Below are 16,794 nucleotides of genomic sequence, written 5' to 3' on the forward strand. Positions count from 1 at the left end.
AGAGAGAGAGAGAGAGAGAGAGAGAGAGAGAGAGAGAGAGAGAGAGAGAGAGAGAGATGGAGGAGAGCGGGGGAGAGAGAGAGACGCAGGGGATCGCGGTCCGGTTGGTTATGAGTTGACCTACTCCACTTCGGATCTACCTACGCGCGCACTTTCCGGGGGCCGCTGCCCCTTTTTCGGAAACTGTCTCGCGCGTCACGGGGGTGGCCGCGAATCTCTCGCGGCGAAATTCCCCGCTGCGCCACGCGCCCGAGCCACCCTCGCTCGCCCATTCCGTCCCATTCCGCCGCGCCTCGCTTCGTCTCGCCTGAGTTTCCCCGTCGTTCTCGATTTCGCACACGAAATTTTCTCGATCGCAGTTCTCATAGGTCGCGGCCATCTATCGTCCATTGATATTCACAGGAAGCGATGTTTCATTGCGATACCAATCTATTGATCTAATATTCAGGATTCGAACTGTTACATTCGTTTGGTCGGTGGGTCGAAAAAGTACACAAGTCCTTTGCTATAGCACAGAGACGAACTTAATGTACGCAAGGGTAAATATAGAGCCAAAGTCGTATGTGTCGCATCTCATTGCAAAATCCCATCACGAAAAGACGTGCGTTTAGTTCGACAACTCGCCGTTGCCGAGTCAGATGAATGAGTCTTTGTACACACATACATACGCGCAGACACACAGAAAAACGTCATTCTGCTGCTAAGTGAATGCTGGATGCTGACATAATGCAGTTTATATGGTTTCTCTATATTTAGTTGCGTAGAATTGCAAATGCTTCCACAGAATGTAAGTAGAAATGTCAATGCATGAGAAAACATCAAATATTTCATCAAAATAAAAAGAATTTTTATTTACAAATTTTTCTTTGGTTTTGACATAATATTTGGTGCCTCTTCGTACATTGACTTTTGTACTTTCACTGTGTAAGAGCATTTGCAATTCTGTGCAACCAAGTAGAAAAACAGTGTAAGCTACGAAATTGCATTACTTCGGTATTCAGTATTCCCTTAAGAAAAGCGATTATTCCGTTAAAGCGTTTACTTCTCTTCTTTTAAATAATAGCTACTTTGACAAAGAATATTTTTCCTTGAAAAATTTTAAAATATATTTATTACACATATATTTTAAATAAGCTCATCATTTACCCAAAGAAAAATTTATTCTCTGTACAAGAATGTTATAAAAATTTATCGAAGAAAAAGCTGGTGCGACTCTATGTAGCGAGCAAATCGAATTTTTGTTTTAATTTAATATTCTTGATTGAAATATTAAACTTACCGAGGATTCAGAATGTATTTTAAAATTCGGTGCTTTTAATGAACTTAAAATAGATTTATGAATGTGCGATTTTATGGAAAATGTGAAACACAAGTAACATTTACTTAAATGCAGTGTTTTTCTGTGTGCACTTAAGTTTTTCTTTTGAACTCTCTTTTTATCGATAAAAGTGCCTCTAAATGTACGCCTTATGAAAGGCTTTCAGTCATATTTAAAAGCGCTTTTACCGATAAAAGAGAGCTTGGAATAAAGGATCATAGTTACAAAATGGTTTAGGCATATTGAAATTCGGATCTCACCAAACTGTCAAAATTGAAAGTCATTACCGACGGGATTGTGCAATAATTATAATATTAATTATTATTATTTGCTGCATTATTAATCACATTATTATTGCGTCGGGCCGTCGCAGTAATGACTCTCAATTTTGTGTTTAATCCTCGTTTTGCAACTAAATGTGCGCGCTTTTATATACGAGACTCGTCGTGAAACACCGCAGAGGACCCAATAAACATCAATTAACAGTGTTATTAATGTTACTAAATCAGTGTCATGCATTTTCCATTCAATAATGTAAGTGCAACATAACATATGACGTATGTAACAATTACATCGCTGAAAGTGGGAAATTTTAACATTGATGTAATGTTAGTGTTGGTCAGTATTTACTGAGAATTTTTTTCGCTCTTTCACCTATTGTATCTTCATCGACTGTATGTTATTCATATGTATGTTATTCATCGATCGCGGCTCTCTTTCTCGCTTTCTCACTCTCTGCGAAATTAATAACGCTCTTCTCAGCGATATTATTTGAAGAATTTAGATTGTTGGATTGTGTACACGGACGTTTTGATCTTGAAACGCATAATCGGTTGCAAATATAATCGTGAGAGGATGAGGCGATTGCACGGGCATACACACGCACACACACACACGACACATTCGCTGTATCGAAACATCTGGAGTCTATATATGGTGGTACACTATTTAATAGAATACTTTTATTCAAACACGAGTGTTAACGAAAAGGATACCGCTGTTAATAGATTAGTCGCACGTGACGGCGTAGTCACGCATGAAGCGAAACCACAAAACTCGGTAATCATATGTATAATCGTATCGTAACAATCTTATATAGATCATATACAACAAATTCTTCGTACCTGCGATGAAATCTAACGTAGTGCTCGGGAAATGTCTATGAACTGTATCGCTATCGCCTCTTCTGCATCGTACATCGCTTGATCTTGTTTTCTTTTTTTTCCCCTACGAAGTAACGGAGAGCGTCTCTGGTGCAGATAAAACGCGCGAGATGAGAGACGTGCTATTTACTTCTTCTTGTTTGTATGCATATGCATGTGTGTATATGTATTGTGTTGTATGTCTGTGTGTGTGTGTGTGTGTTGTGCGTGTGTGAATATACATATATATTTCAAATTTACATGTTACAATATATTCCGTTTTACAAAGACGCGACATAGATCAGGTTCGAGTTTGAGTAAACTTTGTAATTAATAAGGGCGTATAATATACACGTAAAATATTTAATATGCGCAAGGAAAAAGATGGAATCTGAGCTTACACGATTTATCTAAGAATCGTTCTTTCGCTGTATGAGTCGCTGAATCCTTCCCGCTCTCTTTCTCTCTCTCTCTCTCTCTCTCTCTCTCTCTCTCTCCCCCTCCCTTTCTTCGCACGCCCGAACGTTAGAGGAATGTTAGAACTTGTAAAAATAATACTATCGGGATTTCTAGAGTGTCAACCGTGTTTGTCACCGAATCAGAAACTCGTACAGCGACGACGGAAGTTCACACCGATTATAAAGTACACACAGTCGATCGAGAAACGTTTTCAGCTAGATTTCCCCCGCGCTACTACTTTAGAACCGCGTCTCACACGCGCCTCTACTTACAATGTAACAATGTGTGGAACAGTATTCTGATATATTACAGCCACGCGCGCGAGACACACATACGGAATTCGGTTTGTAGTTCGCTATAGAAAGATTTACCAAAGGACCGTAGCGAGGTGTGTAAAAAAACTCTCGGAGCTAGAGATAGGAAGCCAGTAAAAGATCTTGAAGTCGTATTAACGCTATTGCCTCTAGTTCTAAGGCACAGTTATATGTAAATATTTCTCTACACCTGTGTGACATAAGTATTACACGTGCTCGACGGTACTCTGTAATTGTGACCAGCCGCGGTCGGCTCACGTAGCCGGTGAACTCCGGCCGAAGCGACCGGTCAGTCGCTCTCACCGGCTCCACCTCGGAATCGACAATAATACCATGTCCATGTGAAAGATCATGCCAACGAGTTAGTTACGGACGAAACAGAGTTCGGTCAGGCGTAAGGATGCGAAATTCAAAACCCCTCGCCATGTGATATCCGAGACATATCTTTATTCGTTACCTTTTGTAAGACAAACATAAAGAAATAAAAAGTACACTGAAGCGTCAGACGTAAATTCAATGCATTAACGGCCTTTTCTTTCCTCATTTAATAATATATCAACGCTGGCGTTTATGCGACCAGCACAACCGATTTGTGTTGGATCATCAACCACTACTCTTCGGCCAGCCACCGCCTCTAACAACCCTCTTTCCCCCCTCCCCCGACTATGTGTGATGTCGCACGTTATTAACCACTCACACACGCACACACACAGAAATGGACATAGTATGTATACATACCGGCGTTAAGAGCGAGATACGCACGCGAGCAGCGACTAATGATTCCGTATAATAATGTATTTGTAAGTGTGTCGGCGTTACAACACTTCGCTCACAATATAGCTCGATACACTTGCAAGTACACGCACAATGTATATATACTTTCTCTCACAGCAAATGTATAATGTAACCTACGTGTAACTACATTTACAAATGCGTTCGAATCATTACTCGCTATCGCGAATGCGCCTCATCGTCTCAGCACATCGCTGTGCACGACAGTAAAGCGCGACGAGCAACACTCGGCGCGGTTGCACCGGAGAGTGCTGCGAATCGAGCGTACGTAAGCAACGATGTGCTCACGTCCGGTGCACTAGATCCGCGCGTCGGACGCTAATCCCGCTTTCCAATCGTACAGCGTTGTTACAACGTTCGGATAATATGCGGAGGAAGATGCTATTCAATGTGTGAGATACAATAGCACCCTGACTCGTACGTGTGTGATCTTTCGCGCCAATAACCGCGCGAGATTGACTCCAAAAATGGATGGTGGTGTACAGGTTCGAAAGAATCTTAATCTGCGATACAATCAGTGCGATAGAACATTCTCCCAGTAATGAGTTATGCCTTTCGAGAATAGGCGCGAGCTACAGTTTGTAATCGAAAATCGTAAGCAGGAACCATCGTGTGAGAAGCGCGAAAACAAAAGTGTGATTGTGCGAATGAACGCAAGTAGTAAAACGTAACGACCGAGCGACCACCTAGCACTTTCTAATCGAGTCTCTACCGGCGCCGCCGGACTTTTTTAAAACAGAAAATAAATGAGCAAATCTCTTTTTTCTTTTTTTGTTTTCTTTAAAATCAAGCCTCTTACCGAATCTTTTATAAGCACACACACCCGTAACGAGCAGCTCTATTAATGTAGACCACTACCGTTCGTGTTTATAGCATTTATTATGAACATTCGAGTAACGCAATATCTGGAGTCTGTGTCTGCGATCGAACGATGACATGTGACTGCAGAGAACAGGCTAAAAAAAACACGGGGGCGGTGGGGATACACTGAGGTATACAATAAGATGAAGGCTGTTCAGATTAGTTTTCCCAGCAAGTAGCCGACTATAACCATGGCGATGGCGATTAGGACACTAGTAGATGTTGGAGATAGCTGGCTATTGCTCTGCGAGGTTATACCTCTAGCTGATGCGAGGTTGCCGTCGTTGCCCAGTGCCGCATTTCGCCACTTCATTAAATCTTCCTGCAGACAAACATGCATCGCCGTGTTAACGAACTTGTTGCTAAACGATTCTTAACGATATGAAAATAATAATAATAGACTCCACTTCTATCTTGGAAAATTCTGGCAAAATTGAACACCAGTGATTTTAAATCTCCCAATCGGAATTTTTTAGAATATTTGGTGTGATCTCAATCATTACATGTTGAATGATCAAAATTAAATAATTTTTTCTTTGTGTAAATATATAACATTTCTGAAACATGTGATGTTTTAACATTTGCTTGTGTGATGTTTTAACATTTACCCTAAGTTGAAGATTTTCTTGTCTAAGAGTGCTTTCTTCTACCCTAAGCTGATTAACCTCTTGTGCAGCTTTTAACAATTTCTCCTCTGCTTCACCAAGTATCTGGGAAGAAAGCACACAGTTTGTAAACATCACAAGTAATCATTTCGCGTATTTCTAGTTCAATAGAGTTTACTACAATCTTACCTTCGGTGATGATTTGACTGAATCACCAACTGCCTTATTCTTCCCGTTAGTCGTGTTAGAATCTGCCTTGGTTGTTGTAGAGGTTGCAGTAGTTTTAGCCGTGGTGGTACTGGTCACGGGATTTTCAAAGACGCATTTAAGTTTGGAATCCATTAACTGATCTGGGTTTATGTCCTTCCACTTTAAAAAGAAATTTAATTTATTATGATGAGTAATAATGAGATTTATTATGATTTCAAAAGAAATTCAATTTATTATGATGAGAATAAACAAAGCTTATTGTTTCATTAAAGTTGCTGAAATCACTGCTAGAACAATTATATTTACTTAGTTTGAATAATATTGTTTATTGACAACAATATTAATTCTTAATACTAGCCATACTTACCACATCAATTGGATATTCATCATCATCATCATCTGGTGCTATTACAGTCTGCACCATAAATTTATGTTTATTTTTCTCCGCCGGATCAAAATCATATGGTTGTAAGCACACTGCAATCAAAACAATATACCATTTAATTTTAAGAAACACCTATGAATTTTTATAAATAATATCTTCTAAGATTCATATTAACAATCATCGCATAAAGTTTGTCTCATGTAAAATAAACATCTGAATTTAGAGTTAGATTTGAGTTTTCCAGTTGAATCGATAACGTCATTTTATATCATTAATTTCAAATCAATTGTGAAAAAAACTTATATCTAACTCTAAACTCAAATCTAACTATCTCACTATGAGACAATCTTTCAAGTCACTATTAATACAAGTTTAAGACTCGTATTAAGAGTTATCACAAAGACATCATAAGAGTTATCACAAGAGTTATAAAATGTGTTTAAAATAAAGATACTCTAATTGAAATTCAGAGTTAGATGAGAGTGTTTCAGTTAAATGGTAATTATAGATACATAAATATTACATACATCATAATTCAATTGAAAAATATGGATTTAATTCTAAATAAAGTGCTGAATATACTACATGAATCAAATGACACAACCATTAACACGAGTCTTAAAAAGTGTATTTTCAACAAAATGCAAACATGAAACATATTATGATATATTATGATGGACATATTACATGGCACATGACTGACCTGCTATTTCAGTGACATCCTTTGGCTTGAGCGCTCCAGAATTTGGACGTACACAATATCTCTTTGGGGCAGTTGTCTTTATTTTAAAATATACTTTGTGAATCGTTGGATTGATTAGTTTTATATAAGACGTGACAGGACCTCCAGTAAATGGACCTGTAACAAAATAAAGATGATGAAATAACCGAGTATAAAATAAGATAAATACGCCGTCAAACACACTTATGCACATACAAGAATCTCAAAGTAAAGAGCTTTTTTTCTGCAGCTTATTACCATATGTTCTTACAAAAAGATCATAAAAATTAAAGAGGCCATTATGAATGCTAAAGAGCAAATGTCCTTTATGCAAAGAATCCAAAGAACACGTGAATCAACACTTCTATAATCAATGACGATACTGCTTTATTTCATGAGCTAACCCTGATAAAAGCGGCTATGAGCAATCATCATTGTGCTCCGACCGGCGAAGCGTCAATAGTCAATTCAGCAAATCATCTTGCTTTCAAGTGCGATACAGTATCAAATCTGAGTTTACTGTCCCGAGATTCGATCAATTTCCATCTATTGAAAAAAGTTCCGACAACTGTTATCACATTGCGTCAGTTATCGCACGGATTCTACTTAAGTCACGGAATAACGAATTAATGAGATATTGCTGAATCAACTGCAACGAAGATAGATCGGCCGTCTGCAAATGCAATTCGTAGTAAACGAGTTGCGAGTAAACGTTTCTTACAAAGCCACACACGTATTTACATATGAAACAAATTCAATTCATTCGTTCATGAGGAAATCTAACATCCATGTGTGAGAGAGAAATGTGAGAGAGAGAGAGAGGGAGGAAGGGAGAGAGAGAGAGAGAGAGAGAGAGAGAGAGAGAAAAAGAAATAATCAATTCGAGGGCAGGTCGGTCGGAATTGGCGATTAAACGTGTTTTCGGCTCCAAGTGTGTTTTGATTCCGATAACGTCGAGCGCACCGATCGCGCGCGCGCGCGCAATGTTGCATAAAGTGCACGCACACATGCGCAAGCACAGACGACTATTTTTATTTAGGCGTCTTGTCACACGTGCGCGTGACAAGATGGTCACAGTCGAAGGACATCACAGCCACTTGGTCCTAGGCACATTCATTGAGTGACACTAGTTTGCGCGATAATCATGCTCGGGAGAAAAGAGTTAGAAGAGGTGTGCGATAAACAGACGCGACTGTGTGTGCAACATTTGCACTTCGAACGGAGCTCATTATCCGCACGCATTGTGGCGTATAAAATTCGCGCATGTAAGCGTCTGTCGCTGCCGTCGACGTCGTCGTCATCGACGCTTCGCTCTACGCGTTTTCGAGGAAAAAACATATGACCTCGATGAATAATGTACGGGTGGGCGGACAGGAGGGCGAATTAACGTCCTGCGGGGCTACCAATTAATATCGCAATTAATTGAGGGGTCTCTCCTCGGGAAACCGTTCGACCGGTGTTATAAGAATCATGATCTATTGCCGGCTTGTGTCCTATGACGAAGCATAAATTTCTAACGAGGTTCTTATAGATTAGATGACCGTATATAGCGCGAGAGAGACTGACAGAGAAAGCGAGAGAAAGAGGAAAGACAGACAGAGAGAGGGAGGGAGGGAGGGAGGGAGGGAGGGAGGGAGAGAGAGAGAGAGAGAGAGAGAGAGAGAGAGAGAGAGAGAGAGAACAAAGTGGAGCAGCGGTGTAAATTCAAGGAAGCCGCAACAGATGCGTTTTCGTCGACGACTACTGACGTTCGCGGAAAACAAACCCATCGACGCCAATCGATCGACGACAGCCGCACGTTTCTACGTTTTTCGAAATGATCGCGCATCGACTGACAATTTCGCCGATCGCTCTCTCTCTCTCTTTCCCTTCGACGATTACCTATTCCGTCGTGGGAGGGAAGTCGCGCAAAACGCCGACGCGAGAACGAACAGAGGGCGCGATCTAACGACTCGCGATTCTCGGCGATTTGCGTTCGTATGCTCGCGTAACAAAGCGAAATCCCGTCGACACGCCACGGCGAGTTCGGGCAGAATCGAAGATCGTTGGCTTCGCTCTCTCTCTCTCTCTTTCTCTCTCACACTCACTCATTCACTCACTCACTCACTCTTTCTTTCTTTCTATCTCTCTCGTATGGACTCGCCGTTCGTTCTCGCTCGCTCCTTCCTTATCTCGATCTCTACTCCGCTATCACTCTCTCCTACTTTGACAGCGCATTGACGTACGAGCAGATAGGGTTAGGTATGAGTTAGCGACATTGCACGGTGCCAAGATAGCGTGCGGCACCGTGAGAGCTCGAAGCTAGTCGCGACACGGTGTGCAGGTTGTCACCGAGTCGCGCCGTACTGAGCCAAAGGCGAGGAAGCAGCGCGCGAGCGTGCCAACGAGCGTACATACGGCCGGACGAATCGACCTTACGTCATCTTGACACACGCAGCGCGGAAACAGCTCCGTGTGCAAGCTCGTCGAAAGCGAACGTGTCGCGAGCGGTGTACGTGAAGCGCGTTCGTTTCCACTCTCTACGCTCGCGACGTTTATGTTTGAGACGCACGACGCGGAAAAAACAGCTCGTCGCCTCGTTCTCTCTGTCCCTCTCTCACTCCCTCTAGCTCGCTCGCTCGCTCTTTTTCTCTCACTCTCTCACTCTTTCTACCTATCTATGTATCTAGCTCTCGTAGTGTCTCAGCGTACCCCTGAATCGCAGCTCGCCTTGCGGCTCGATAATTAAAACTTGCTCGGGCTTCGCCATTCTGGCTGGCAGGCCAAAAGCGACTTCTCGACGAACAATTCACGGCGCCGTTCGTGTCTTCCTTCCTTCCTGCCGCCTCCGCCGCCGCCTCCTCCTTCTCTTCTTCTTCTACCTCGCGTCCGCTGAAGCGCACCAACGGTCGACGCCGCGTCGGGCGGCCGTGTATTGACAAGCTCGTCCCGGTAGATCGTTCGCGACTCCCCGCTCGGCTACGTCGGCCGTGTCTTCTCGTTTCGTGCCGTGCCGTATCTTCCCCGAGATTCCGTTGGACTGATTCTGATTCGCAGCCCTCGCCGAATACGCATGCGTCACGGCGGAAATTAACAGAGGCGCAGAGGCCGCGTTACGTCACGGCTCGTCGCCGCTCGGTAATGGTGCATTTACACTGCACCCCGTTGTGTGAGTGACGCGACACGATGTGGCAGCGGGAGAATTTGTTTTGCGGACACTCCAGCTGGCCGTGTGTCGCCGCGAGGACAATGATTTTTTTGTGATGAATGTCGAATTATCTTGCATTGAATATGGCACGTTGCCCAAATCCTAATGACTTGTCTGTCTTGCCGTATTTGCACCTTCTGCACTTCGTGTCCCCTCTGTTTCTCTTTGTAAATAAGCTAAAAAAAGAGATAGGCGACGTTGAAACAAAAAATTCATGGATCATAATTTTTATCAGTTATTGTTGAAAAAACACGGAAAGTAGTTAATTGACGCCCAATTTCTTCATAACTATAAAACATTACATGATATGTTAATAAAAATGTAATGATGCATTTTCAATCTTTCAACAATGAAATAATTATTCTTGTGAAAATAAACGAAGTTTAATGGACTGTAATGTAGGAAGAAATTATTATAAAGTGGTTTCAGAAACATTTTACAGCTTGTAGTTTCTGATTTATAGATGTAATTTCTAATAGGAAATCTATTCATTTTTATAGTGCTATATGAATATAAATCCAAATTCATCGTATCTCGTAACTCAAAGTTTTTGTAATATTTTGGCAAAAAGCATTCGTAAAAATATAAGATTAATATAAAAACCTATTGAAAACGTCAAGTTATAAAATATTTTTTAAGTTGCTGTAATAGCGTCATTTTTGGTAAAGTTACAGTCTGTTCAATTTAGTCTTTCAGGATCGAGTAAGAAGACGTCTGATCCATCGTGGAGTTGTACTACTTAACAAGTGAAAGTACAACCAAAAAGAAGCATGAGAGCGGCCATCAACCTGATTTCAATGGCTAGAGCTAGGTGCATTTTCGAGACGCCATCTAACAAAGTGCGCCATCTAACAAAGTGCGCCTTTACGTTCGTTAGGCGTATTTTCACGATGGTAAAGGTTCGTTTACAATAGAAGTCGTAGAGTCGTAAAGAGTCGTAAATCGTAGAAATTGACCAATCACGGTTGATTATTCTTTTCGAGCTCAACTATGATTGGTCAATTTCTACAACTTACGACTTTTTACTCTACGACTCTACGACTTCTATTGTAGACGAACCTTAAAGGCCAAATCACACTAGCAATTGGCGATTGATGATTAACGATTGAAGATTGGAACTTGACCAATTGAAACAAAGCAAGCCAAGGTTTGGCCTTTAAAGGCCAAATCACACTAGCGATTGGCGATTGACGATTGACAATTAAATATTAGATTTTAACGAATCAATAAACTTCAGCCTTGGCTTGCTTTGTTCCAATTGGTCAACTTCCAATCTTCAATCGTCAATCATTAATCGCCATTCGCTAGTGCGATTTGGCCTTAAGGGTATGGTTCCATGGCACAGAGTTTTCGCGTAAGACTGGAGTCCCATGACATGTATTTTCCGCGCATCTATAGATTTTCAGTACTGGCAGTGAATTTCGGAACACAGCCAAAGTTTCTATCACTGGTGCTATATAGGAAGTTTGTGTGTGTGTGGGTAGTTTCGGATAGCGGTAGCACTGCCTTTGATTGATTAAAAAGGACAAAAGCTCCAGGTCAAAATTCTAAAAGAAGAATAATAATTAATGTTCGTTGTTAGAATATACGTGTATAGACGTATATTTTTTTAATAATTAACATTAATGTCAATATTTTAGAGTAAGATTAGGTTAGGTTAGATTTTTAGCGGGGTGGAGGCTTTGCAGATATTTGTATTTAATTTTTTATTATAAAACCAGTTATTTTTAAATATTTCTAAACCATATTTCATATAAATTTCGTACCCTTTTACGAAACTGCGTATACTTTATATGCTCGTGTGCTGTGTACATATTGTACATTTTCTAATCTCCAAACTGTCACTTTTTAGCACTTTATAATTTTTGTTTTATTTAAGAGCGACAATTTTAACTTTCATATTCGTGTTTTGCGCAATAAAATATATAATATTCTGAGATTTCAGGTAAATCAGTGAGGAAGATCGTCTGCTTAACAATTACCTAATATCTATTTTTATAGGAGCAACATCTTATCTCCTACTATCTATAGATAAAGCTGGACAGATAGCAGAATGAAAGAAACTTTCTCGATTGAATTACAAAATGATTCCTACAACACCCATTTTGCAGTCAATAAATAACTGTGTGTTATCAGTTTAATAAAGTAGATGTTATCTTCAATTAATATAACTGTCAATCTTTGTAATTAATTCAGAACATAAAAGATATGAGAATTTATATTTGTAGAAGATGATAATGCATGATTGAGAAATAATTTAAATTTTAAACAGGTCTTTTATTGCTGTTTAAAAAATTTTATATATATTATAGAATTTATAAATATAATAGTTATAAGACAGTAGTATAACTGATAATTTAGATTAATATTAATATTTTGTTATTTATTAATGTCTATTGTAATATATCTTTTGTCATATTTTCTTAATTCTTTAAATTGTGACAGAGAGTCATATTCAAAATACTAAAGAATAAATTGGCACAGAAATGTTTCTTACCAAAATAATATTTTTTTAAGGAAGAAATCTTCTCTACAATTATTCAACAGTAGACAATGGACAGTGTGGAACAAACAATGGAAGAAACTTCGTCCACATGGCTAAGATGGTCTTGGACAACCTTATAAGTCTTGTAAGGACAAGTCTTAGAAATCTTGTAATCTAGCAGTCTTTCAACGTTGACAGTCTAACAAAGTAATGAACAAGCTTAATTAATATTTTAATTACAATTTTAATTATTAGTTAAGACTAGGAAAAATTAATGATAATTTGAGTACATATTAATGTATGTTTAAAAAATTCAATTTTGATTTACTGATATTGTTGTTTTAAAAATAGTGTGATTACACAGTATTTGTAAACAAATAGTATAACAGAGTCTCGATTAAAATTAACATTTTATTGAGAATTAATATATATTTTCCAAGTATTTTTTATCATTTTTTTAAATTTTCTCATATTTTATTTTCATATTTGTTAATGTTGTAATATATAAATTTTATTATTATTGTTATATTATTAGTATTATGCACAAAGTGTATATCAGTTTATTATTATTAGTATTGTTAAAGTTTAAATCATATATTCAGAGCACTGGGAGAAATATCCCCAATTTCAAAACAATAAAAGTATATTATACTAAGATATCATATTATTTTTAACTTCACATATTATGTGTAAGGCTAAGAAATGTGGAAGCATTTGTAATTAAGACATATGTGCTCTTGGTAATAAGACATATTGCATTGTATCAAATCATTTAATAAAATAATTATATTAGAATATAAAATGTAAGAATGATATATATTCCAGACAGCATAAAATTTCTAGAAGATGTTCTGAGGATGTTCTCAGGACATAGAGACATTCTCAGAAAGTCTTGAGGATATCCTGTGGAGATTTATGCTGTTAGGAATAAGTCTGATAAAATGTTACCTTACATTTAATTGTGATTTGATTTAAAACTGTAATTATTATATTATATTGTATTATGTATTATTTAAAAATATATATTTTATTTTATATATACTAGAGATATTTTTTATATCATTGTGTAATACATATTACTTTAAATATTGTATTATAAATATTATTTTATATTGTATATATTAAATTAGATTAAGATATAATCCAGGCAATATATATAGAAGTTATTAATTGAAGGTGACATTTATTTTATTGGACTTAAGGCACTTACTGTTATTTGCTTACTATGAGGTGGACATTGCCTAAGTTGTTAAGTCTCTTGGTTTGCTCAATGAAGGTTTTTTTCATTCCGCTACTTATTCATGAATGAACAATAGTTAATGAGAGTTGTTCTTGTCAACATACATGTTATTTTGGTAAGGGTCTGTACTGTGCTAATTTATTCTTTGAAATCTTGGAAATTATATGATTCTTTTGTAATTTAGAAAAAATTAAGAAGACAATAAAAGAGATAATTGCTATAGACATTAATTTACAATAAAACATTAATTTTAACGTTTCATGAAAATGGAGACCTTCTGCATAAAAAGATCAAGTAAAACCATTTTCTCTCATTATTCTTTCTGATTTCGTTGAATTTAATTTAGAATTCTAAATATTACTCATTAAAGTTCATGCTACAGGAACAACTTTCAATATATTTTATCAATTAATATTTAGGATGCCATAACAAATTCAATGAAACGTCGGATATAGGGTACATATTTTTACAGTTTTATTAGCACAAAATTGCTTGGCGGAACACATTACTCTACGGAAATATACTTTAATGTAATAAATTGGAAAATCATTTTACTCATATTTAAATGTTGTGTGTGTGTGTTTAACTCGTGTAACTACGTATTATGTATGTGTGCTCAGTTACGGCCAAAAGTTGAACCTGTACGCTGGTAGATGGCGACAGATGGTTCGTTAGGCGTCAAATGAATTTTTAATAATGAACATTTCGAAAATCAAGGCAGATTCAACGAAATCCTCGAATTTGCGTGAAATATTTTTCAACCTAGATTTATCGCAACCCGGGGCGGAACAATCGTTCTTGCTTACACAATTTAAATACGTCAGATACAATTTTCTTAAGATAGAGCTATTGAGGTCACGTGATCATGCGCGCCAGTTACGTTTCGTTCGCGGCAGTTACGTTTCATTCGTGACTGTTGCGAAGTCAGCATCGTGTCGCGGACGCTCCGCATTTGTCGTCCCTTTTCGCTGGTTAAGAGAGGATCTCGTACGCAAACGGGTGTCGGAAGTGTCAAGATGAACGACGGACGATCGTTCAGTGCAAAAATTAGTGTGCTGGAGCACGGTTGAGAGCGATATCGCGATATCTGGAGCTGATGTCCGTTGCGCGGCGGTGGCTGTTTGATGCCGTGCGAGCGACGTCCCGACATCTTCGAGAATAGTGAAGTGAGTAGCTACGTTTCTTTTATTTGTCGAGGTAAAACGCCTCGAGATTCGGGCGGATTGTTGTCGGGTTGAACGCAATATGTCTTGACATCGGTCTCATGTATGCGAGATTACACGAGAATCTTACAAGACACGACTAAAGCATCGCTGGAGATATTGAGATATTGTATGTGATCATTCGGCGTCGTGTCGTGGGTGCTTCGCGTTGGTCGCCTCTTTCCACCAGTCGAAAGAGGACCATTTCGGGCGTGAACGAGTGTCGGCAGACACCGCCGAATAACGATCGTTTCGTACAAAAGTCCACAAAAGAGAGTTCAGGATAAAGGCCTGTATCTAGCGATTCTCGGAACCGGCGTCTCTTGTGTGTCATTGCCTACGCGATATTACGCGAACTGTGTAGCCGTATTTCTGAGAAAAGTGGAAGGAGTCATTCGTTTCTGCTTGTCAAAGAGAGTGTATGCCTCGCGATTTGGTGGATTAGGTATATCTCTCGATTACCATACATGTCGCGTACGAGAATCAGGTAGAGTGAATATAGCACCGGTTGCGATATTGAGATACTTGTATCACGTGATTATGCGCGGCAGTTCGCATCGTTCGCCATTGAGAATTGGCGCCTCCTCGTAACACCGCTCCGTGTTCGTCGCGTCTTTTTGGCGGTCCGAAACAGATTTTGTGTGTCGTCAAGAGTCGAGAGCGCTGAATTGAGTGACGGACGATTGTTTCAGTGTGGAAATCGGTCCGTTCAAGCGCGCGCTTGGAAACAATGTCTTATAATCGGAGCTGGCGTTCGTTGCGCGGCATTGTTTACGTGATTATACACAAATAGTGCTTCCATGTTTTCGAGAGAAGTGTAGGTGAGTACATTCGTTTTTCCTCGTCAAAGAGAGTGTAGAAATCGGTCCGCGCGAGTGCGATTGAAGACGATGATGTTCCACGATGTTGAATCGGCATCTTTCGCGTTTCGGGAGTGATATGAGCGGAACGTAAGGCTAAGATCCATTCATGTTACATTTTTTGCGCTTCGCGTGCGAGTGTACAATGCACTACATGGGGACTGTTTGGCCATTTTAGTTAGTTGGGCAAATTGTGATACTTTTGACCTGTATTGCGGAAATTAATAATCATTGCTTGAAACTTGCCCTACGTAAGATATTCAGACCTGAATTGGATGAGTATTTTTTTTAATTATATGATATGATATGTAACATTTCCACTTGCAATCGCGATTCAGCTGAAAAATTCACGTCTAAATTAAAATTTGAGTGTCTCATCTGAGGTAAACAGCGTAAATAAAGCAGAATATTGCAAACTATATTAAAATATTAAAAAAAGTAATTGAAATACAAAAATAAGAATAATTAGAATATAAAAAAAAGTTTTCAAATTTAAATTGTGAGACAGTTACCAAACAAATATATATGGTAATTGTCTCACAATTTAAATTTGAGGAATTTTTTTTATATTCTAATTATTCTTATTTTTGTATTTGTTACTTTTTTTAATATTTTAATATAGTTTGCAATATTCTGCTTGATTTACGTTGTCTATATGAAAAAAGACTACGTATACATTATGTAAACAATCTGCATAGACATAAGGTAAAAATACAATTCCCTAATTCTGAATATTCTTATTATTTTGGAATCTTTAAATACAAATATTTAAACTTTCAACGTATAAAAAAAATACACACACACACACAAGATGAGTAACCTAACGATTTTAAAATAACTGTTGTTTTTTATATTAGGAGAAAATATGTAAAAAAAGGAATAAATTATGTGACTGGAAAGAGATTGGTCAACCATTTCTCCCAACCACGCAATTTATTCCCCAGTAAACACAAAGTATCATGCATATTATAATGTCAGCTCAATCATATTATGTAACTGTTACTTTGTTATAT

The 16,794-nt window shown here is 38.4% G+C and overlaps 1 protein-coding gene and 1 long non-coding RNA gene across 2 annotated transcripts; one reads left to right on the plus strand and one right to left on the minus strand.

Annotated features, from left to right (window-relative positions):
- Nucleotides 1-2,250: 2,250 nt before the first annotated feature.
- On the minus strand, nt 2,251-9,861 carry LOC116843715 (vesicle-associated membrane protein-associated protein B-like). Its single transcript, XM_032814386.1, has 6 exons — nt 9,499-9,861; nt 6,790-6,945; nt 6,069-6,178; nt 5,681-5,860; nt 5,495-5,596; nt 2,251-5,208 (listed from the first exon to the last, which is right to left on the minus strand). Exons 1-6 carry the CDS (start codon nt 9,554-9,556, stop codon nt 5,041-5,043), a joined length of 774 nt encoding a protein of 257 aa, XP_032670277.1. The 5' UTR covers nt 9,557-9,861; the 3' UTR covers nt 2,251-5,040.
- Nucleotides 9,862-11,358: 1,497 nt separating this feature from the next.
- LOC116843697 lies at nt 11,359-13,518 on the plus strand. Its single transcript, XR_004377915.1, has 2 exons — nt 11,359-12,118; nt 12,512-13,518. It is a non-coding gene; the product is annotated as an uncharacterized LOC116843697 (long non-coding RNA).
- Nucleotides 13,519-16,794: the final 3,276 nt, after the last annotated feature.

Source organism: Odontomachus brunneus, unplaced genomic scaffold (genome assembly GCF_010583005.1).
Source record: "Odontomachus brunneus isolate Ranch 3 - 2012 unplaced genomic scaffold, Obru_v1 Obru_scaffold_035, whole genome shotgun sequence".
NCBI classification, from domain to species: domain Eukaryota; kingdom Metazoa; phylum Arthropoda; class Insecta; order Hymenoptera; family Formicidae; genus Odontomachus; species Odontomachus brunneus.